This window comes from Antechinus flavipes, chromosome 4, assembly GCF_016432865.1.
Source record: "Antechinus flavipes isolate AdamAnt ecotype Samford, QLD, Australia chromosome 4, AdamAnt_v2, whole genome shotgun sequence".
NCBI lineage: Eukaryota > Metazoa > Chordata > Mammalia > Dasyuromorphia > Dasyuridae > Antechinus > Antechinus flavipes.
In genome coordinates, this window is record NC_067401.1 from 450,750,294 (window position 1) to 450,774,581 (window position 24,288).

Genomic DNA, 24,288 nt, shown 5'->3' on the forward strand with positions numbered 1-24,288 from the left:
TTTCATCTTCGTTGGCCGTGCTTTCATTTTTTATTTTTGATACTGGTAATTTAATTTTTTTCTTTTTTTCAAATCAAATTATCCAATGGCTCAGCTATTATTTTTTTCATAAAAAATCTCCGAATTTTATTAGTTCATTAATTATTTTACTTTCAATTTTTATAAATAACTCCTTTGATTTCCAAGATTTCCATTTTGTTTTTTAAATGGGGATTAATTTTTTTCTCAGATTTTTTTGTTGGATGTGTATTCTTTAAATTTAGATTATTTCGTTTCCAATTAATTATTAATCTATTTTTCCAATATCTTTTTTGAATGTATTTTGTTAATTGCATTAAGGTCCCAAAAGGATGAATTTAATATTTCTGTTTTTCCTTATTTGTTTGTGAGATTTTATGTCCCAATACATGGTCACTTTTTGTGAAAGTATCAAGTACAACTGAGGAAAATGACATACTCTTTTCTATTCCCCATCCAATTTTGTAGTATCTAATTTTTGTAAAATTACATCCCTATCCTTAATTTATTTTAAATTTATTTTGTGGTTAGATTTATTTGATTTTGAGATAGAAAAATTAAGGTCCCTCACTAATATAGTTTTGTCTATTTCTCCTGTAACTCAGTTAACTTTTCCTTTAAGAATTTGGTTGCTATGCTATTTAGTTCACACACACACACACACACACACACACACACACACACACACACACATATATATATGTGTGTATATATATATATATACATATATATATTATTGGCATTACTTCATTATCTATGATAAATTTTAGAAAAAATATACTTTTCTTATTTATCTTTTAATTAGATCTGTTTTAGCTTTTACTTTGAGATCATAGTTGCTATTTCTGCCTTTTTTATTTCATCTGAAGCATATCAGATTCTACTCCAGCCCCTTATTTTAACCCAATGTTCATCTTTCTATTTTAAGTGTGTTTCTTGTAAACAGCGTATTTTTGGATTCTTGTTTTGAATACATTTTGCTACCTGTTACTGTTTTATGGATAAGTACAAGCCATTCACATTCACAGTTATGATTATGAATGTATTTCCCTCAACCTATTTTCTTCTCTTAGATTCCTATGTCTAAAGGAATGCACATATTGATGCATACATACATATTTATATGCATAGATATATGTGTTCTATATTCTTTCCTCTTTGAACTAGTTAAGATGAAATTGATGCTTAAGCATTGACATTCTTATCTTGCAATGGCTCTTTTATATGAGATATTTTCATCATTCTTTCTCTCCCTTCTCCTTTCTCCCAGTATACCCCTATTTCTCACACTCCTATTCTATTTTTTTTAGGATCATCCTAACAAAATTCATTCATGCTCAAGACCTGTGTCTTTGTAGACACTTTTTATCTGCCCTAATAATGGTAAAGTTCTTAGAGTTTACATATAACATCTTATCATATAGGAATGAAAACAACTGAATCCTATTAAAGCATTTATGATTTTTTTTCATATTTACCATTTTATTTTTCTCATGTATCATGTCTGAATGTCAAATTTTCTATTTGATGCTAATCTTCTCATCAGGAATACTCAAAAGTCTTCTATTTCATTGAATATCCTTTTTTCTTTTCAATAGATTAGACTCAGGCTTGCTGAGTATATTATACTTGTTTGTAATTATGAACCTTTTGCCTTCCACAACATCATCTTTCAAGCTCCTTTCTCCTTTATATTGGTAGTTCCAATATCATGGGAATCTTGACAGTAGTTCCAGAGTATTTGAATGATTTCTATCTGGCTGTTTACATTATCTCCTTAATCTGGGAACTGTGAGATCTCATTCTAATATTCCTGGAATTTTCATTTTATGATCTCTTTCATAAAGTGATTGAGGATTCTTTTAATTTCTATTTTACTATCTGGTTCTAAGATAGCAGGGCAGTTATAGTTTATAATCTCTTGATATATGATGTCTATGCTATTTTTCTGATCATGACTTTCAGGTAGTCTAATAATTCTTAAATTGTCTCTTCTCTGTTTCCTAGGTCAGTTTTCCCTCCCATTGAGGTATTTCTTGGTGTCTCATGGAGTCTTTAGCTTCCATTTGCTCAGTTCTAATTGTTAAGAAAATTTCTTCAGGAAGCTTTTGTGCCTCTTTTCCTATTTGGCCAATTCTTCTTTTTAAGAAGTTGTTTTCTTCTACCAAGCTCTTAATTCCCTTTTTGTAATTTTCTCACATTGCTCTCATTTCTTTCCCCAATCTCCCTCTACCATATGATGTGATTTTTGAAATGGTATTTTTCCACTTTTAAAAAGTATTTTTCCTTAGCTCTTCTAGGAATTTGTGTTGAGTTTGTGTTTGATTTGTATTTTTCTTTGAGATTTTACTTGTATATTTTCACCTTGTGGTCATCTTCTGCATTTGTGTATTAAGGTTCCCTGTCATCATAGTAGCTATTTATGATCAAGTTTTTGTTTGTTTGCTCATTTCTCCAGACTACTTCTTGACTTTGAATTTTATGTTAGAGTTGGACTCTTCTCAACTCTAAAAAGTGGTGGTACCAATGTCCCAAATAATTTTTGTGCTGCTGTTTTCAGAGATACTTCTGGGGGTAACTTTTTGATGCTTCCAAGAGAGTGTACTATTGGAAAAGGTGTGATCATAGCTCCCCTGGTCTGATTTCTGGTCCTAACACAAGAAGGATGTCTGCTTCCTTGCTCCTACAGGCACTAGTGCTCCTCTCTTTGTTCTGGAGCTGTGTGATGGGCAGTGAAGTTGCCAATTGAAGCAGCTGTTATGCCCAGTGTCAGCACAGAGGCCCCCTGTAATCTCTTTTTGACCAGTTTGTCTAACACCATTATTGTTTCTGGGCAGTAGGAGCTTCTGGAACTGTTGCTGCTGAAGTTGTAGCCACAGTCTCTGAGGCCCACAGCTGGTGTTGCTGCCGCACCTCCACCCCCCGTGTCATAGATCTCTCATACCGGTCTGCCAAATTGTCATAAGTTGTAAAATGTGTCCCTCTGACCTTTTGTTGCTATATCATTCCAGAATTTAATTTAATGTGGTATTTTGAAGGTGTTTGAATGAAATTCTGGGAAGAGTTCAGCTGAAATGTCTTCTCTCTTCTGCTCTCTTGATTATACCCCTCTCAAGAAATGCTTGTTGACTTATTTTGGATATTTCTCCTTATAAAGAAATTTCTTATGTCAAAATCTACCTCTGGGTAAGAGTCTCTTGTATTCTTGTTTCTCCTTTGAAGATAAAATATGCAAAATCTTTTAGAGCTTGCAGATTTTTCAATAACATTTGTGATATGCATTTTATATTTTATTGAAAAGACCAAGTATTGCATTAGTGTTTGGCAGAAAATATTTAAAAGGAAAAAAAAACCTATCCAGAGATATTTTCTTGTTTCAGAATAATAAGCTAATTAAATATTTAGATGTTGCTGTTATCAGGGTATGGCCAGACTTTGTTTTAATAAACACCATCCAAATAATATTGAAGCATTGCTTTAAAATACAGCCCACCACCTTACAGCAAACAGCCTTACATCTGCACATCAGGAAAACAAGATAGAGATTTTTGCTTTCCCCAGCTGTTTGCCATGCATCAAAACTCCAATCCAGCCAGCACTTGTTAAGCCCATACTAATTACAAGACATTGTTCCCAGTGCTGGGGGTCTTGGTACCAGTCATGATTCCCCAATTAGAAAACTCCTACTACCAGTACAGAAAAATACCTGTCTTAGAGACTTGGTTGGGACACTAAGTGAAGTAACTTGCCCAGCTGTCACATAGACAGTAATATAAAAAGCACAGCTTAGACATCAGTCATCCTGACAATTCAACTTGCTGTCTCTCCACTCTTCCCTGTGGCCTCCTTGGTGCTGGGTTATATAAAGACAAAACAAAACTTGTGTCTCCTCTCTATCCTACTGGAAGCATGAAATATTTAATAAATAGGTATAAAAAAGTAATACAAAGAAATATAAAATATTTTTTCCAGAAGGAAGTTTTAATACTCTTGTGCATCAACAAGGTGAAAGTAGGACTTAGTTTCCCAATTAGCCAAAATGTGAGGACTGGAATAGTTCAGTCTTAAAATTCAATGCTCTTAAGATATTTCAGGGCAGAGACTGATTATTTTAATTTACATTTATATTTTCATTTGTCCCAATTGCCCAAAGAGCTCTCATAAGATTTAAAGCTAAAAATTACTATAGAGGTCCTCTAGTCCAAAATACTTTATTTTATAGAAAAGGAAACTGAAACCCAGAGAAGTCATGGTATGCCCAATGGCACAAAATGGTACATGATAGATAATAGGATTTTATCTCTGTTTTTTTTTTAAGCTCTGAATGGCGTTTCTACTACATCACATTCCCTATCTTCAGGATGATTGAGTTGAAGTGTCATCATTTGGAAGAACACACAGTCCTTGTATACACATACACAAATAAACATCATACATTATTCATCTCTATTTATTTTTTATTTTGAAAGACATTCTAAATATAATGTAATGAAAATATTTAGTAACTCAGGATTCAAAGACAGATCTGGGTGAGTCTAATAGATTGAGGTAGGCGAATTCACTGTCTCTCAATGGACAAATTGTTTTCATGATTTCCAGTTTAATTTTGCAGTTGATCAGTTCCAAGTGTAAGGGACATGGACTTTATTGGGCATGTTGTCATTCTTTGTTTCATGTGTTCAAACAGAATGATATGAGTTATGATTTGCCCTAGGAAAGGGATCAGTATCCACAATGAAGAGATCATAAAACCATAGGAGTATCGCAGTCAAATCTAAGTTTCTCAAGAGGAGGGCCTGTTTTATTTTTGCCTTGTATAATCACTACTGCATTTTTTTTCTTCCCCTGATTTTATCAAGGGAAGAAAGCCATACTCCATCAACACAACTAGCAAGGGGAAATCCTAAAGCCCCCCTCTGATATATTACATTTCGGTACAATAAATACCAAGTGCTCTATATTGCCTCTAGGGACAAGCTGCTCTATTTGGCATTTTTAATACTTTACAAACTGGCTCTGACTGCCTTTTCTAAAATAATTTGACATGATTTCCTTTTACACACTTTGCCATCTGAACAAACTGGCCTTCTTACTGTACCTCTCTTAAGATAGCCCATCTTCCATCTCCATTCTTTTGCACATGGTCAGTTTTCCTCATGCTTGGACTTCACTTCCTCTTCATACTCACTCCTTAGCATTCCTAGTTCCCTTCAAAACTTAGTTCATGTTACCTCCTACATGAAAGCTGTCTTGATCTCTTCAACTCTGAGTACTTCTACCCTAACATATTCTTATTTTTATTGCATATATATATGTATATATATACACATACATAATAACTAATTATGGTACACAGTAAGCAATTAGTAAATGCTTAATGATTGATCACTAAATGGTCCATAATTTATGGTCTTAGAAATTTGTCTCAGTATACTGAGAAGTTAAATTACATAATCATACAATTAGTCAGCCTATGTCAGAAACAGGACTTGAAACCTTTTTGACTGTCAACCAATGTGAGATGTTGCCTTTCACATTGAACATAGCAGGATCTCAATAGACATTTATTGAATCAAATTCAAAATAAGCATATATATGTATATATATGTATATATATGTACACACATATAATAAATCATAATGCTTTGTCTTAAATTCCCCTTACATCTGCTCCCTATCTGCACTCTAGCTTCTATCAGACTGACTGTATTTGTCAATTAGACAATTCTAAGCAACTAAAATATATTAAGTGTCTATGATGTAGCAATATTAGTAAATAATTCAGTCATCTAGTTATTCAGTGCCTACTATATGATCAAGTAGTATGCTAAGTAATGGAGATACCAAAAATCAACCCCTCAATACTTGCCTTCAAGGCACTCCCAATCTAATATGGAATATAAAATACCCACAAGATATACATACACATATGTATATGGGAGTGGTCTCTGAAGGAAAGCACTAAAATTAAGAAAGACTGGGAAAGGTTTCTTCCTGAAGGTGAGAGTTTAGTTGATGACTTAATAAAAGTTTTGGAAGCCAAAAGTCAGAGCATAGAGGAGATTCCAAGCATGAGGAAGACAGCCAGAGAAAATAGATTTTATATTCTTTCTATAACAGAAGATTTTATTTTTAATCCTGTAGGCAAAAGGGAATCACTACAGTTTACTGAAGAGTTGGGTAAAAGAGTTAAAACTCTTCATTTTAGAAATCAATTTGACAGGTGAGTGAAGGATGGATTAGAATGGGGAGATACTTTGCGCCTATAAGACCAGTCAATAAGCTGTTGCAGTAGACCAGGTATGGGTAATAACAGCTTGCTCCAGAATAATGGTAGTGTCAGAGGAGAGAAGGGAATTAAGACATTCTAAGAAGGTAAATGTGAGAGATGTTAAGAAGGTAAATTCAACAAGACTTGACCACTGATTGGATACAGGAGGTGAGAATGTGGAGTCAAGTTTTGAGCCTGGCAATTAAGAAGGTGGTAGTACAGGGAGTCTCTGCAGATTAAGATGCTTTTGAGACACAGAGGAGAAGTATTCCCAGTATCATTTACCTAGTAAGTTTCTGAGACTTAATTTTAATTTAGGACTTTGTGATTCCAGGCTCAACAATTTATTGCATTAACTAATGCCTGGGACCTATAGAACATCCAGAGATATCTAAAACACTTTTGGAGATTTTAATATGAAGGTCAGCAAAAAGAATAAAGCTGGACAAATAGAACTGAGTTATCTACATAGAGATGGTAATTGAATCTATGAGAACTAATGAGATCATTACACGAAATAGTATAAAGAGAGAAAAAAGAAAGAGCCCAGAATAGGGAATTGGGCTCTAAGTCTCACTATTAGTAAATGTGATCTAGAAGAAGTCATTAAAGAGGAAAAAATAATGTCCCATAGGCAGAGGAACCAAGAGAGAGTGGTCTCCCCAAAACCTATAGAAAAGAGTTTCTTAAGGAGAGGATGATGACCAATGTCAAGAAGGACAAAGACTGAGAAAAGACTGAGCAGTTCTGGAGAGGACAGGTTTGGTTGAAGGATGAGGTCAGAAGTCAGACTGTAGAGAGTTAGAAAGAGGGAGAGGAGAGGAAGCGGTATCTGTTTTAGATGGCCTTCAAAAGGACTTTCACTACTAATGGGAGGAGATATAGGATGATAACTATATGGGATGGATGGATCAAGTGAGGGTTTTTTAGGATGAGGGAAACATGGGCATGTTTGTAAGCAGTAGGGAAGCAGGCAGCAGATGGGAAGAGATTGAATATTAATGAGAAAGCAGGGATGATAGAAGGGCAATCTGCTGGGAAAGATAAGATGGAATAGGATCACATGCAAATAAGGGATTTGCTTTGGCAAGGAGAAAGGCCATCTCTTCCTGTGAAACAGGAAGCCCTCTGCGAATGGCCTCATTTTTTTCCAGTTAAATATGAGATAAAGCACTCAATAGAGAGGATGGGGGAAAGGGGAGCCATGGAAGGTTTGAGGAGTGATGAAAAGGTTTGGAAAAGTCACTCTGGTCAATGGGATAGTGAACTGGTAGAGAGGTATCAAAGATTGCCTAGTAATATTCAAGGTGACTTTGCTCCACAACACATAAGTAGGACAAAAGTCACAAATGTGGGAATGGTCCACTATGGAGATCTAGAAGGGCAAAATCTTCAAGAATAAATGGGTAAAGGACTTGAGAGATGAGGACAATATAGAGTTGGACTAGCTCATCACAAATTTTAGATGGTAAAGGGAAAAATATATCCAGTGTGGTGCCTTGGGAAAGAACAGAAGGACTAAGGGATTGGAAGTCATGAAGGTAAAGAATAGGATTTGGAATTTCAAGGAAGAGAGAAAGATGGAAAGCCAACAGATGTGGCCAGAGAGTGGAATTTCAGATTTCATGAACATGTAAGTAGTATGTATGTGAGTGATGACAGAATTAAGGGTATGTCCATCTTTGTGTAGATATGGTAAAATGGAAGAGTTGGTCAATGGAAATAAGTAAGGTGAGGTTAAAAGGTTAAAATATCAAGGGAATTTTATTAGATGCATAATACATGAATCAATAAGTTGACAAATATTTATTAATGTCAACCATGTGCTAGATACTGTGTTAAGTGTTGGGGCCCACAAGAACTAAAATGACAGTATATACCCTCAAGAAGTTTACATTCTCTTGGGGGGATGAAAGCCATCTCCATGCCTTGATACTTCAGACCTAGAACTCCAGCTTCCACACCTACACCCCTAGATTTTGGAATAGAATAAGTTAATCAATTGTCCTATGGCCCAATTCCTCCTTCCCTCTGCCTTCACTGGCCAAAACACTCCTTCTTGGCCACCACCCATATATAGTATCTTTCCCAGTATAAACATTTTATGGCAGGGGCTGTCTTATGTGATGATATGTACAATGAACAAATAAGTTAAGAAGAACCTATGATGTGCCAAACACCGTGCTGCTATACTGACACAAATATGAAATCAGAAAGAATTCATGCCCTCAAAGAGTTCACAGTCTAATAAGAAAAACAACAGAGGGGAGTAGTGTCCAGAAAAAGATACTTTGGTCTAGAAAGTTAGAGGTACAGGGATGGGTCCATATTTGAATAGACTGGCAAACTCTTACTTACTATGGAATATTTCTTACTAGTACCTGCTCTTCTTTTCCCATTGGCAAAATCATTCTAAACCCTTTCTTTTTCAAAGGGACCCAGCTTGGCCTGCCTTCATTTTTTTCAGGACCTGTTCCTTATGTTCTGGATTGCATTCCCTTTCTATTTTCATTTTTCGTGTCACCTTTCCCCATAAGAACTGTCTTTATTTTATCTTGTGCTTGTATCCTTTGGACTTAGCACAGTGCCTGGAATAGGAATCTCACTTAATAAATGCTTGTTTCCATTCCAACAATGGCCTCATTGACAAGGAAATTGGAAGGAGGGAAATGGGAAGGTGGCAAGAGAAAAGAGAGTAGAATAAAGACTGACCAGGACTTTTCTGAAATTATGCAAATTGAAAGTGTGGCTCTCAGGGCTTGAGCTCTCCCAATATATGGTCTCTATTATGAACTACAAGATGGTTGCTTATCTGGGAGGCTCTGGAAGAAGTTCTCAGAGAAGAAGGAATGATATTTGTAACTCACAGGCTTAGTCCCATGCCTGACATATAATAAAAGCATCATAATGCTTAAAAAACCCCTATGTATATATTTAAATAAAAGTGCAAAAAATTAAAGGTAATTTTTATCTTTGTTGGGGAGCCACTAGCTGTTGAAAGGATCAAAGAAAGCTTCAAAAAGAAAGTGACATAAATATTTACTGAGGTTCTCATATAATTTTTGATTTGTACTTTTTAAGTAGGTTCATTTCTTTTATCTAATTTAATCATTAGGACAACTCTTAGAGTTATTTAGGGCAGAGTAAATATTATTCCCATTTGGCAGAAAAGGAAATATCAAATAAGGTCACTCTATTGTATATTTCTGTGCTTCAACACCAGGCAGTCATTCATATCTGAGTAAAGACGATGAACTTGGGCTGTCCACTCTTCCATAGTCTAGACAATGACCTCTAGACTCCTAGGCCATGCCAGAGAGCAGTGTTTGGCAGACTTCTTATTCTGTAATTCCCAGTCGTTTTCATGAATCTCCTTTGGAAATTGCTATGAGATCATAATTGATTAATAATTTATTAGCTAGTTCTCAATATAAACTTGGCATGACTGAAAGGTAGGATTCTGTGCCCATTAATTTAAGAATTCAAATGTTCTTTTAGTATAGGATTATAACATCTGGATTAATTCCCTGGAGGGTCTCAGGATCAGTCAGAGTCAGGATCAATCAAAGTTCTTGGTCTTTAGGGGGAGAAGTGAAAAAGGCAGGCAGACTGCCACGTAGCTTGCCAAAGATGTATTCTGGATTCTGGAGTCCGGAGTCTCCAGCCTCTGTGTTTCTCGTCCTGCCACCAAGTGACTCTGACTTCTCCCCCTCAGCCCTCCAGTCCTTGCCTATGATTACCTTACCACTAAACATTCAGCCAGCACCAATGGTGAGGAGAGCCATCACATCACCATCTCATCTAAATATATGTCTTAAAGCCATTATCTCACATTGAATGAGTGATCAGCCTTACATGCTCGGCTGTCTGATTCAAGCTTACCTTTTCAGAGTTTCAGCCCTCTGCATAGGATGACATTTCTTGCTTCACAGATAGCCAAGCATATATCTCCCACTGTGCTATTATTTGTCACTTAATTTTACATCTATTTCTTTAGCCACATATATATGCATATATTCACAGATTTTTATGTGTGTATGTATCCTATGGCTTTTTGACCTCCTCGCATGACTTATTTTCCACATGTTTAGCTCTACTTTCTCAAGTGCACAGTAACTCATTGAGGGCAGGCATTTTCTTTGTTGTTATACAAACCAGAAGTGCTCACCAAATATTTTTGAATGAATGAATTATTGAGTAGATATTTGTTCAAAAATCCAGGAATGAGTTTGATGTAGAATAAAGAATTTGAGATTGCAAAAGGAGAGAAATAACATTTAAACAATTTGTGATTGTCAAAAAATGAGTCATTTGAAATAGAGGTGGAATTTCAACTCCATTTGCACCATTCAAGACACAAAGCCCTTTCCAACAATGCCAGTTATAGCCAAAGTGCTTATGCTTTGCATTACTTTGTTGAATTGTTTATATCACTTTACATCACATTACATTACTATTGTTGAATTGTTTACATCATATCTGACTCCTTGTAACCTCACTGAGATTTTTTTGGCAAAGATATCCTTTGCGTTATTTTATAGATGAGGAAACTGAGGCAAACAGGATTGAGCCAGTTGCCCCGGGTCATACAGCTAGTAAGTGTCTGAGGTCAAATTTAAACTCAGAAAGATGTCTTCCTGATTCTAAATCCAGTTCTCTATCTACTCCACCACCCAGCTGCCCTTTTGCCTTAATAGTGTGTCTGACATCTTATGGTAGAAGCAAATTCTTCTGAAACTGCTCTATTACTCAGTTTTTTCCACTCTTGCCTTTTCAAACAGAGCCTGTAACAAGGTCAAGATCAAGGGCCAGTAATCCATTTATATGTACAGGATTAGGGCACCTACTAGTCTGCAACTGGAATTAGCTGAGATGTTCCCTTCACATAGGCCACCAGATGGTAAATAATGTCACCTTGTCCCACCCTATGCTAGCTTGTGCCATAAAGGATTTCCTGACTCTCCCTGTCTTCAGTGAGTACCTGACACTTTTTTTCTGAATGTTGTTTGAATGTTTTCTGAATGTTGAGCTTTTATTTTTGGAACTCATATCAACCCCAGCTACTTTTATAACAACAAAAATAATAGCAACGCCATCAATAATGTCAATAAGGAAAGGTTTTCTATCTTATAACAGTAGCAGGCAATTTGGGGGAATTCACTGAGGTCTGGATTACTGTCCTGCCCCTGACAGGACTGGATGTCTGACATAGGCTGGGTCACTTGACCTGTTATTGCCGGAGCCTACTTTCCAAGATGAAAAATAACAGCAAACCTGTTTAAAGTAAAAGTACTTTCCACACTGGGAGCTCTCAGCTTGTAGATTTAGAGCTACAAGAAACTCAAGAACCTTCATTTTACAAATGGGGAAAATGAGACTTCAAGAGGTGAAGGTTTCAACAATATCACCTAGATTATATTATAGAATCACGGATTTAGAACTGGAAGGGATGTCAAAGGATACCCAGAAAACCCCCTTTATTTTACAAGAGAGGAAACTGAGATTGCTTGAGAGGAAGTCATTTCTCCAAAACCACACAGGTGGTAGAGAACAGGATTCAAATCCAGATCTTCTCTTTCTGGAGTCAGAGCTTTTTTTCATTATACTATGAAAGAGTTTTTTTAAAAATCCAGAAAGAGATTACTGTGGCTCTCAGAGCTGGCTTCTTTGCTTAGTTTCTGGCTCCCTTTGTGAGGAGCCTGTCAGCCTGCAAAAACCAAAAACAAGATCATAGAATACAAAAAAAATTCCTCTTTTCCCAGATGTCAGTGGGACTGGGTTTGAGGGAGGAGGTAGGGTTCAGAGAAGATGAAAACTCCCTAAACTAAAAATGTAAATTCTCAGCTGCTATGAGAGAGCCCACACTGCCAACATCTTATTGGCCTGGAACTAACTCCCATCCTCCACTAGGAGGAGAGACCATTAGTGGGAAGGCAACAAGGTCACAGACAGTGATGTTTTCATCCTCATCATATATTCCTCATCAGGGAACAGGTCCCCGACTTTCCGAATATCCTTGTCCAAGAGCACATAATGATTTAATCTCTGTAGTTATTCAATCCTCAGCGGCAGGAGTCGAAGCTTCCTCTTGCAAACATACTGTCATTTGTGAAATGCAGGTGCTGTGGATTAGGGCCACCTGTTGAATGACATCCCGAGAGCTAAAATGCTAATGCCATCACCAAGTGGAACAGACCGACTGCAAATGTATCCATCTGGGAGACCCCTAAGCAGGATGGGAAGAACATTTTCCTGACTAATATCTCTGTCATTGTTTCCAGCTTATCTGAATCAGAGAGAATGTAAAGGCCACCCTTCTTTTCCTTTATATTTGAAAGGCGCCTTTTTTCTCAGGTGCCTGGTGTAATGTCTGGGCTATAGGACACATTAAATGAATGTATACTTATGAATATACATGAGAGCATCAATCAATCCCAAACATAATTTCAGGGCATAAGGGATAAGTTGTGGTATTCCCCTCCTTACAGAATGGGGAGGAACTCAAGTGCAGATTGAGCCATAGACTTTTTGAGCATGGATGATTTGACAATCATTCATTTTTATAATTTAGTGTTATCTTTTTCAATTAGCAAAACTCTTTTTTTTGTTTCCCTTATCACCAGTCATATTGGAGAAGACAAAACACAACTAAGCAAAACCTTTGGAAGATCTAATCAAATTCAAGCAAAACAAGTTCCCACGTCATCTCCATTAAAAACCCTAATTTTTCTAAATGAGTAGACTGGGGCCCCCAGAAGCAAAGGGACTTACTCACTCAAGATCACCCAGCCAGTTAGTCAGAGACAGGACAAGAGTCAGGTCTTCTTGTCTCTAAGATCAACTCTCTGCTCCTTACTCCAAACTTCCTCTGTCCAGGATTGCTTTAGGCCTATAAGATTCATCCTTTGCCCCACTCCTTTAAAGTTAGCCATGAGCTTTTGGTAATGAAATTAGCTCTAAATATGGAAAACTGCTCTTTAAACAACAGATACTTCCTCATTACCGGGCATATATTCCAAGCCTTTCTGGAACTTGGTAGGACTTTCTAGAACCCCCTCTCTACTGGCATAATCTTAGAAAACCCAGGCTTGCCTCCACCACAAAGAATTCCCAGAGAACTTTACCAGAGATTTCTATTTTGGCATACAAAAGCAAAACCATTAGGAACCTGTCTTTCTCCAGGGACAACTTCCTCTTCCCTTTCTTTTTAAATCTTTGTCTTTTTTTTTTTTTTTTTGTGGTTTGGAACTCTGATTTTATTTGGGTGATGAAACTGCCAGTGACATGACTCCCTCTCTTAAATCAGCTCCAGGTGGCTCCAGAACATCCCTTTAGAAAGCATCAGAGTAAAGATTTGAACAGATGAATATTAGAACTTTAGAGAGTTGTTTGGGGGTTTAGAGAGGTTAACTTTGGAAGGTAGATGGCAGAGTGGATAGAACAATGCACTTGGAATAGAGAAGTGATTTCTAATTTACTTATTAGTTGAGTCACTCTGGACAAGATGAATAATCTCCTTTACCCTCAATTTCCTTATCTCTAAAGTGGGGATAATAAAAGCACCTACCTCACAGGACTGTAATGAAGCTTAAAAGAGAAAATCTGTAAAGCACTTTGGCAACCTGAAAGTGCTAAATAAATGCTAGCTATTATTATTGTCATCATTGTTATTGTTGCTATATCAGTTGTCCAAGGGCACCCAGCTATTCTGTCAGAGGCAGACCTTGAAGCCAGGTCTTCTTGCCTGTGAGGCTGGCATTCTATCCATTCTTCTGAAGGCCTCTCTGGATACCAATAATTTATGTGAGTTTTTTTATTAGAGATTTTTTTAAAAAGCATTTTTATCTTCAAATCACTGTTAAATAGGCATTTCCAGTTTTCAAATAGAGGAGTACTGCCATTAGAAGCAACTGTTCTCTGACTGGTACTGGGTACCATTCAGACACAGGATCAGGCACACCCTTCACCCTTGGCACTGTGCAGCGACATCTGCTGTGCATGGTTTTTGATGTCTTGAGAAGGTTACCACTAATTAAATTTTATTGAACATTTTTTCTTGGGAGCAATTTGGACTTTTTGAACACTATTGTAGAAATGTGACAGTGCAAAAGCCATCCTTTCCTTGTTGTCCAAACTGGTTGTATTGAGATGCAACAACAGATCAACATGGGAAAAGCTCTGAATCTGTGGCCGTTAGTCTTGGATTCAAAGCTTGACTTTACTCATTACTTGGATGATCTTGAACCAGTCACTTAACCTGGATGTACTCCAATATCTTCATGTATAAAGATGAAGATTGTCTTTGAAAATTCTAAGATCTCTTTAACTACAAATCTAAGGCTCTAGGTATGGGCCCAACATCACTTTGAAGTAATTAATAAAAACTGACATTTACAGAGTGCTTTATAATTTGCTAAGCATATCATATACAGCAAATCATTTGATCCTCTAATGACGCTGTAAATGATCTACATTTTGTTATCTCATTTTACAAATGAAGAATCTAGATTCAGAGCAATTAGTCCATGATCCCATATGTTTTTCTAACTCTAGATCTAAAAGCTTAGTCACTACATCAGATTCCTTGATGCATAAGAGTCACTACTGATATTTATATAATGCTTTAAAGATCGCAAAGCTCTTAATATACATCCCCTCATTTGAGCCTCAAAAGACTGATCCTGAAATTACTCAGGGAAGCAAACACTATTAGTATTAACATCATTATATAGATAAGGAAACTCAGACAAAAAGAGACTAAGCGACTCTCCCATAGTAAATGATATGCTGGTGAGTGCTTAACCGGCGCTCCTGACAATATGTACTCATAACACACCTTCAGGTTCAATCTTCATTTGTCACTTTTTAAAGTCTAGACAACAAACGAAACAACAAATACATCCCAGATTGGTAGCATTTTGTTGATATCTAAAGTGTAAATGCTCACACTGAAAATAGAACAATCTGCTCTCTTAAATCAGCTCCAGCTGGCTCCAGAACATCCCTCTAGAAAGCATCAGAGTAAAGATTTGAACTTAGGTCTTTCTAGATCTAAATGCAATACTCTATTTGCTACATCAAGACATTGCTTGTGCATTTCAAATACAGTAACTTATTAATAAGCCCATACCAAAAAATTCCCACAACTGAATTCTGATGCATCCTATCATTTTCCAAATAAGCAATATTCAGTGAATTCCTTACCATCATGTAACGAAAAAGTATACCTTATGTATTTTGTATATATTTCGCCCTGTAGAATGTAAGCTATTTGAGGGTAAGAATTGTTTGCCTTTTTGCTCCAGTTATCTGGTATGATTCCTAGTACATAGTAAGTGTTTAGTAATTGCCTATTGAATGACTAATTGAATGGATATATTTTGAAAAGGGTCATGGGTTCATAATCTATTCCTTCTTGGAATGAATCTTAGAAGACATTTAAATCAACCCCTGTATTTTACAGGTGAAATTATCATGTACCAATTAAACATAAAGGACATTCCTAGAATCCAAATCCATTTTCTCAAAGAAAGTAGTAGAGTGATAGTAGAGTGAAGCACAAAATTTAGGCCACTTTAACTTTAGACACTTCCCTAAACTAGGCCTTTGAATTTAAAAAAAAAATCCCCACAAAACTTTTACTTTATATTACATCAGAAAATCCAGGCCAAATATATCATGGTATATTGAAAATATCTCTGACTCTTTAGTCAAAAGAGGGATTCAAATTCCTCCCCTGCTAATTATGACTATTACTTGTATGACAGTAATAAAACCATTTAACTTCCCATCCTTAGCTTCAAAATGGGTTAGTTGGATTGAACAGCCTTTGCCTGCCTTTCCAGATCTAGTTCTATGATTTATATTTACAATTTCATGAAATTAGTGGAAATTCATTATATGCTACTTAAACCCCAAGTACATCTCTGGAATCTAAACTTATTTTTTCAAAAAAACTCACAATTTGCCTTCAGTCAGTAGTATACCCAAGAACAAAGCCTGAAATCATTCCAGAATCACTTACTACAAGAGGTTTGGAAGGGCCCTTACTGGCCATCTAGCCTACTTGTTCAACAGAGGAAGTGAAATCTGTTATTGCAAGATGGGTGGCCCTCCTCTTTTGGATTAACTCCTTCTGGTCAGAGTTCCTCTTTCTCTCTCTCAGTCTGTCCACAGCTTCTCTATCCCTCCAGGAATATTTTGGGCTACTTTGGTAGTTAGATTATTCTAACCTACGATGAACAAATTTCTTTCTCTAGACTTCTTATAATAATTGTCTTCTTTGTCACTTCTGATTAATTATCTTTTTTGCATGTCCTGCTTCACCATTTGCCACTAGTGCTTTTAAAAATCAATCTTATGGATTGTAAACTCCTTGAGAGAGGATTATGTCTTATACTTTTTTGTATCTTTCATAAAATACATTACAAGTATCTAAAAACTGCTGACCGATTAGCTAATTAGGAAATCTATCTTAAAAAATGACGTTTGGCTTTTGTTTTCCTCTGAAAGCTATGAGCAATCTTTCCAAAACAGAAAGAACTGCATAACTGTATTTATAAAACCTATTTACTCCCAACTGCCTCTGATATACACCCATGGATTCAAACATCTTTCATGAAGCCCCTAAACTGAGCGGATTTCTAGTATTCCTCTAGCTTGATAAAGTAAATAGTGAATAGAATTACATTTTCATACAAACATTAACAGTTATGAATAATGAGGGAAAAATTCACTCAGGATAAAACAACACATTCTGGAATCAGAAAACTTGATCGGGGTCTCCACAGAGACATTGCACAATGGAATTGTTTTTTTTTTTTTTTTTGTTATTTTTGTAAGCAGACGCCTTAATTATTTTTTAAAAGTCCTATTGTTAATTATTAGCCAGCCCTGTAGCAGCTTCTAGCGAGGAAGAGGGAGAATGGGTCTCGGAGACGAAGGTCTTAGCCTGGAGCCTTTCTTGCCTAGCTCCACAGGACTTAACTGAGCCAGAACCATCTGGAGGAGAAATCAGAAAAGAACTCCAGTGTCTGAGGAGCTCCTGGGGGCCGACTGGCTAATTATGACGGAGTACACAGTACCACTTCTGCTCATCCCCTTCAGTGTCTCTGTCCCTCCCACCCCCAACTCCAGTCAAATTCAACTTGAGCCAGAAGGTTCGGGAAAATGTGAAATGGATTCATAAGTAACCCTTCCCGTGCCGTGGAAAACTGAGCAATTAAGGGCTTGCGCTGAGGAAGAAACCCCCAGATATGTTGTCCAGGCAGAAGAGCCAGTCAACCAAGGAAGACAAAGGGCAACGGGTCCCAGCCTCGCTATTTTCCTTATCCCCACCCGTCTTCAGGAAACTTTTCATCCTTTCCCCAAGAGGAGAGAACGAATCCCCACGTCCCTCCATTTAAGCCCCCATCCACCTCCCTCCTGGGGCTTCAAGCGGCTCACTCCCGCGCCCCACACCCAGTGGGGTTTAGCATGAGGAGCCGGGGAAGAATCCCCAGAGCAGGCGGTGGGTTCGGGCTTGCTCGGAATGAAAACGCGCGTGTGTGCCTGTGGATGTGGGGGAAAGGATGGGGGGGGGGGAATCACCTTATGATCCAAGACGCTGATGTATCCGTCCAGCAGCCGCCCCCCTTGAGGAATCCCCGGGCGCTGCGGAGACTGCCCCGGGTGTCCGTTGCCGCCCGCCAGCCCCAGGAGCCGGCTGCTCTGGGCTGCGGGTTTGCCGCTGGCCCCCGGCGCTGCCGCCTCCTGTTCCCGCTGCTGGGGGTGTTCCTTCTGGCCGCCGCCGAGGCCGCTGTACATGAGCAACAAGCTGGTACACATGGTGGTGAGCGCCAGACACACAGCCAACCCATGGCGCTGTGAGAAGAGAGAAACGGCGCTCAGCTCGCTCTACCCCTAGCCGAAGGGCGCCGCGGGTGGAGTCAGCACCGCGGAGAGCTCCAGAGCCCGTTCCCGGGCCCGGCGGGTCAGCACCAGGGAGAGCTCCGAGGGCTGGTGCAGCTCTGCGGTCCCCGGGAGAGCGCAGCCCGGCCGCCCGCCCTCCAGCCAGCCTTCCGGGAGCCGGCACGTTCCTCGCCTGTGCAGCCGAGGATGCTCCCGGCCCGCTGGGCTCGGCTGGGCTCGGCTCTGCTCGCTGCCGCCGCCGCCGCCGCCACCTCTCGCTCCCTGGCTCTCTCGGCAGGGGGCAGGTAGTGCCTGGCCATCCGCGCCAGCCCAGAGGTGGCAGGGGCTGGGAGAGATACTCAGCTGGGACCTTAGGGGGAGGGCGCCGGGCCAAGTGTGTGCTTTCCGCTCCCGCTCCTTTCCACCCCCTCCTGGGGACACCGGCTTCTCCCTCTCATTCTCCTCTCCGCCTATGACTGCTGCTCCTCGCAAGTTTGGAACCCGTCTGGAAAACCAGAAAGTCTTCGGGGAACTCTCGCCCCTGCTCCTCGGCCTTTGTCCTCCCCAGCCCGAACCCCCGAGCCCGACCCTTCCCTCTTCCCCCTTCAGCCCCGACTCTCCTCTTTCCTCTGCCGCCGCCTCCTTTCACCTGCCTTTTGGACATCCCACCCTGGACCGGAGGAAGCTCGGATCTACCTGAGTTTCACATCCCCAGTCTTCTCTTCCCGAGCCTGGAAGCTACAGCAGAGGCGGAGACCGTGTGTGTGTGTGTGTGTGTGTGTGTGTGTGTGTGTGTGTGTGTGTGTGTGTGTGTGTGTGTGTGTATGAGTGTATGAGTGTGTGTGTGTGTGTGTGTGTGTGTGTGTGTGTAAACACGCATTAAAAAAGCAGGTGGAAAGTTGTCCCTTGGAAACTGAGGAGCCCGGGGAGCGGGGGCTGGGGTTGCGCGCCTTGCGCTCCCGGTTCCGGCGCCCCTTCCCCGAGGGTGGGCGCTCTGCCCGGTCCCCGCCAGGAGTTGGGAGCCCGGACTCACCATCAAGGTCTTCATTTTTGGACGCCTCCTCCCTCGCAGTCCTCAGGCGCTGGCGTCCGGGGCCACTTTTTCTCCTCGGGTTTCCATGGCTGGGGAAAGTGGGCACGGGGGTGGCTGGGCTGAGGAGGGCGGCGGGGGCTGGGGGAGGCCGGCAGGCGGAGGAGGCGGCGCCGGCGGCGGGGCTATTCCGGCCAGGTAGCGGCGAGCTGGGCTCGGGATGGGGAGAGCGCTGCTGTTGCAGAGATTAGACACAGAATTAAAACTGAACTGGACCCTCTTAGTCTCTCAGTGATCTACACAACTGCCGCCTGCCGCCGCCCGCTGGGTCCTAAAGCCCTCTGGATGCCTCCCTTCCAGAAGAGGGAAAGCACATCTCTGCAGCCAAAGATTTGGGGGGCTGGGAAGTTCAATGGGGCCTCTTTCCTTCCGGTTCTTCCTTTTTCCTTTTTTTTCCTTTTTTCCTCGGGCACACACAAGAAGGAACGATTCTTCCTGTTTTAATGAAACCATCCAAGAAAAGGATTGAGAGTTGGGGCTTCCCCCCCCCCCAGCCACCCAGTGAGGAACTGCTTTCTGTTGTGTCAATTCAGTAAAAAGCAGCAGACTCCCCAGAATGGGGAGAGGGGGCACCTCCAGTGCTCAACATGGTGGGAAGAACACTGAGCTCTGCAGCCTGAGCATCCAGGGTCAAATCTAGCTCTGCCACTCACTCCCTAGGTGACTGGCTAAGTCACTGAAGACATCTTAGGCCTCGGTTTCCTCATCTGTAAAGTGAGGAAGTGTGAATTACCCAGTCTTTCCAGATGGATGAGAATAATAATGAGGAGGAGGAGAAGGAGAAGCCAGTGGTGGTGGAGGAGGAAGAGCAGCAAGAGCAGCAGCAACACAATAGCAGCCTCCACAGAAGCAAAATGGTTAGATAAGTAAGTAGTCTAAGGAGGATCTGTGTTCAGGAGCTGCCTCGGCAGCCCCTCGTTGACCCTGGACAAGTTGCCTAACCCAGAGAATAGCAGGCCCGGCAATTCATTTCCTTCTTCCAGCTCTAATTAGGAGGCACCTCCTGGGGTGGCAGGCCACAACTCTGCCCAGATGTGCTAGGGGTAACCCTGAAGGCTGCTGAAGCTTTCTGGTACTGTTGTCCAGTAGCCCCATCATTGTGCTGCTCATCAAATTGAGAGGCAGTTTGACCATAGGAGATTGACTTTTGCACTTCTGGAATCTGGAAAATCTGTATTTAAATTACACTTCAGCTATTTATTAGCTGCATTACCCTGGGCAAGTTATATGGCCACCTTTGGCATCATCATCATCATCATTACCACCACTACCATCATTGATATAGGACTTTAAAAAAGATTTGCAGAGTTCTCAAGGAGCTCACAGTCTAACGAAGGAGATAACAAGTAAAGTCACAAACTACCTTTATGACCCTGGACAAGTCATTTAATCCTTTTTCAATTTGTTGCTGTTGCTGTTCAGTCCATCTTTGTTAGCATGAAGCTAATAAGTGTCTGAGGCCAGATTTGAATTTAGGAAGAGTCTTTCTGACACTAGGACTGGTGTTCCGTGCCCTATGGCATTCCCTAGCTGGTCCTGCCTCAGCTTACCCATTTGTAAGATGGCCAGAAACCGATTGCTATGGTTATTGTGAGCACAAAGTGGGTTTGTGACTTTATTTAGCATCAGTTGCTCATCTATAAAATGAGGGGGGAGGGCTTGAAGAATTCTAAGAACCTTTTCCAGCTCTAAATCTATAGTACTCGGATCTTTCAGTGCCTCCCACAATCCTCTAAGACCACAAATTGCAGAAAAGTTGCAGATTCATTATTTGAGGGAGTTTTCTGAACCCAGTCAGTCAGCCAGCCAACATTTATTAAGCACTACTATGTGCCAAGGATGGTGCTAAGTGATGGGAAGTGGATATAAAGAAAGGCCAAAATAGCACTCGATCCCAAGCTTCCATTCTACTGGAGGAAACAATATGCAATGAAGAAAGGAAGGTGGTCTCTGAAGGGAAGAGAAGCTCTTTTACACCCACATCTACCCATTCACACACACACACACACACACACACACACACACACACACACACATACACACACACTACTGGAGAAGGAAATGGAATTTCAGTATCTTGCCAAGAAAATACCAAATGGGGTCTTAAAGAGTTGAGCATAACTGCAATGACTGGAACAACAAGATAGGTACATACTTTTTATGGATGAATATGTGTGTGGTGTGTATATAAATGTAAAATTGTATGCATGCATATGTATGTGTATATATGTGGAGTCCCTACTGTATTCATCTAGATAGGGATTCTAGCTGTAATTTTCTTAACAGAGGGAATCTAGGGAGAAGGGAAGTTCCCCTATTGAGTTCTATTGATACGGACTCCATTTTAGGCATTTTCTCTACAATTTCCAGTTTTAGAGTAGCCCGGGGAACTGAAAGATTAAGTGACCTGTCCAGGGTCATGTGTCCAGCAAGTGCAAGAGAACCACATTGGAACCTAAATCCACTGGACTTAGACTTTCTAGGCCTCTTCTCTCTATACAATGAAGCATCTCCATATTTGTATATATGAACCAATACATGCCCCCAGATGCAAATACATAACGATCTATGCACTATATGAGTTCAATCATACAACTTTGAATCCATGTTACAAATGGTTGCATAGATCTAGTTTCATACGCATGAGCCAATACTGTTTAGATACATCTATGTTGCCTGTATGCAGGCACACGTAAGGCAGCAAGGTGGCCCAGTGAATACCGTTGAATTCAAATTCAGCCTTATAATCCTAGTTGTATGATCCTGGGCAAGTCACTTTACTCTGCCTCAGTTTCCTTATATGTCAAATGAACTAGAGAAGGAAATGATAAATTCATCCAATATCTTTGCCAAGAAAACCCTATTTTCTGACTAAAAAGAGTCAGAAAGAGAGATAACTGGGAAATGACTAAACAACAACAAACAACACATTTACTATATGTATGATGTATAAACACACATACAGAGGTGTGCATATTCATATATTTACATATACAAATGTGACACTAGGTGGTGCTGTAGTACATAGAGCTCCAGGTCTGGAGTTAGGAAGACTCATTTTCCTGAGTTCAAATCTGCCTTCAGACACTTATTAGCTTTGTGACTCTTGGCAAGTCACTTTACCTTGTTTGCCTCAGTTTCCTCATCTGCAAAATGTCCTGGAAAAGGAAATGGCAAACCATTCCGGTATCTCTGCCAAGAAATGTCCAAATAAAGTCAGGGAGGTTGCACAGGAGTGAAAAATAACTCACAGCAGCAATAATAACATATGAGACATACACATACCTCTATGATCCCTGAGTTTAAGCTCCACCTCAGACTCACCTGTGTGACCTGGTCAAGTTATTTAAACTTGGTGCCCCCAGTTGTTACATGCTAAGTTATTGAAAAGGATCTGACCTCCATTATGTTCTGTACTTACATGTATGGATCCAGAATGTTTCCCTTTAAATTTTACACAGAACATGGATACTATTAGCTATATTTATTCTCAATTTGTATCATTGTTTATGACCATCTTTCTCTTCCCACATTTAACAGCTCTTAGGTCTGTGGAAGTTTTAAAATTCTCTGATTCACAATGTCCTTATCTTTTAAACTTTCATCTTAATTATTTGTAGTCACTACTTATGACATCAAGCTCCTTAATACCTACGAATCTGGCCCTACCTGGACTTTCAGCAGCTTCGAGTGCTCATTTTCCATCCTCTGTTGAAATTATTTTAAAGTTTTTCAAACATTCAATCCCTTCCATCCTCATTTTTAGCAGGGCCTGTGGATTCTTCTCTCTAATGACATTTTTCTGTCTGCTGGAGATAAAATGGTTCATCTTCTCATTTTATAAGAACTTCCAGGTCCTTATTGTTTCTTTTCTTTGAACCTACTTGCATGAATGGCTCAAAGCCCCTCTGTGAAAACTTTTTTTTTCTTTCAAAAGCCTTTTTAATTATTGTTTTGTGCCAAGAAATTCCCATTGAGAGTTTGCTTTCAGGTTGATGTCTGTGCCAGTTGAAGATGACAGCACGTATGTAATTATAATGATAGCACATGGCCCTGGAGAAGTGAAAGGGGGTATCCTTCTCTCTCTCTCCCTTGCAGAGGTGAGGGATTTTGTGGATGGAACATGGCAAGTGTCGGGAGAGTTTGAAGATACTCAGGCTGATTTTGCTGAGCTTCTTTCTGTTTTCCTTGCTTGTTCTTTAGTACAATGTGTGTCTTTGCACATTTAAGTTCTTCACCTCATTGGTGTTCTGGACTCTTTTGCCTTTCTGCTCAAGTTGAGCATCTTCTTAGCAGAAGAATTTTAAAAAATACAGTATATAGAATAACAAGGAAAGCAATTTTACTGAAATATAGTTGTCCAAATTTATTTAAAGTTTATCCAGAATTCATGGAACTCGGGCTCAAAACTCTTGTTTCATAGAATAGTAGGAGATATCTATTTAGAAATGAAAACAGTATAGAAACAAAGGACAGCAATAATTTTAAAAAGAATATGATAGCATGGTGCTGCCAGAAAAAAATAACATATTTATTCCAAAGTAGTCAAAATAATTTTTGTGATATTACTGAACACCTCACCTATGACTATATGATGTTAGAGAATTTAAAATGGAGATGTTCTGCAGGCTAAGTGAACCATGGAGTCAATAATAGCTTTCCCAAGGCCAAAAAAAGACATGATAATTCCTTTCTCCTTCCCTTCTTCTCTCCCTCCATCTCTCCCTTCTTCCTTTCCTTCCTTCGTTCCTTTGTTCCTTCATTCCTTCATTTTTTCCTTCTTTCTTCCTCCCTCCCTCCCTCCCTCCTTCTTCCCTTCCTCCCTCCCTCCCTTCCTCCCTCCCTTCCTTCCTTCCTTCCTTCCTTTCTTCCTTCCTTCCTTCCTTCCTTTCCTTCCTTCCTTCCTTTCCTTCCTTCCTTACTTTCCTTCTTTCCTTCCTTTCCTTCTTTCCTTTCTTTACATCCTTCCTTTCTTCTTTCCTTCCAGAACATTATAGTACTTAGACTATTTATGATTATG

At 39.8% G+C, this 24,288-nt stretch overlaps 1 protein-coding gene across 2 annotated transcripts in view; it reads right to left on the reverse strand.

The window, feature by feature from the left end:
- ST6GALNAC5 (ST6 N-acetylgalactosaminide alpha-2,6-sialyltransferase 5) overlaps positions 1–19,678 on the reverse strand; it is a 215,396-nt gene extending 195,718 nt beyond the window's left edge. Inside the window, exons 1-2 of one of the 2 annotated variants that reach the window (XM_051999389.1) lie at positions 19,212–19,678; positions 17,879–18,151 (exon numbers count right to left, since the gene is read on the reverse strand). In XM_051999389.1, the coding sequence (XP_051855349.1) occupies positions 17,879–18,151; positions 19,212–19,226 (288 nt within the window). In that variant the 5' untranslated portion in view covers positions 19,227–19,678. Of the gene's footprint in view, positions 1–17,878; positions 18,152–18,874; positions 18,938–19,211 lie in introns of those variants that run through there. The other variant, XM_051999390.1, reaches the window with a different exon arrangement.
- Between the last annotated feature and the right edge of the window lie 4,610 nt (positions 19,679–24,288).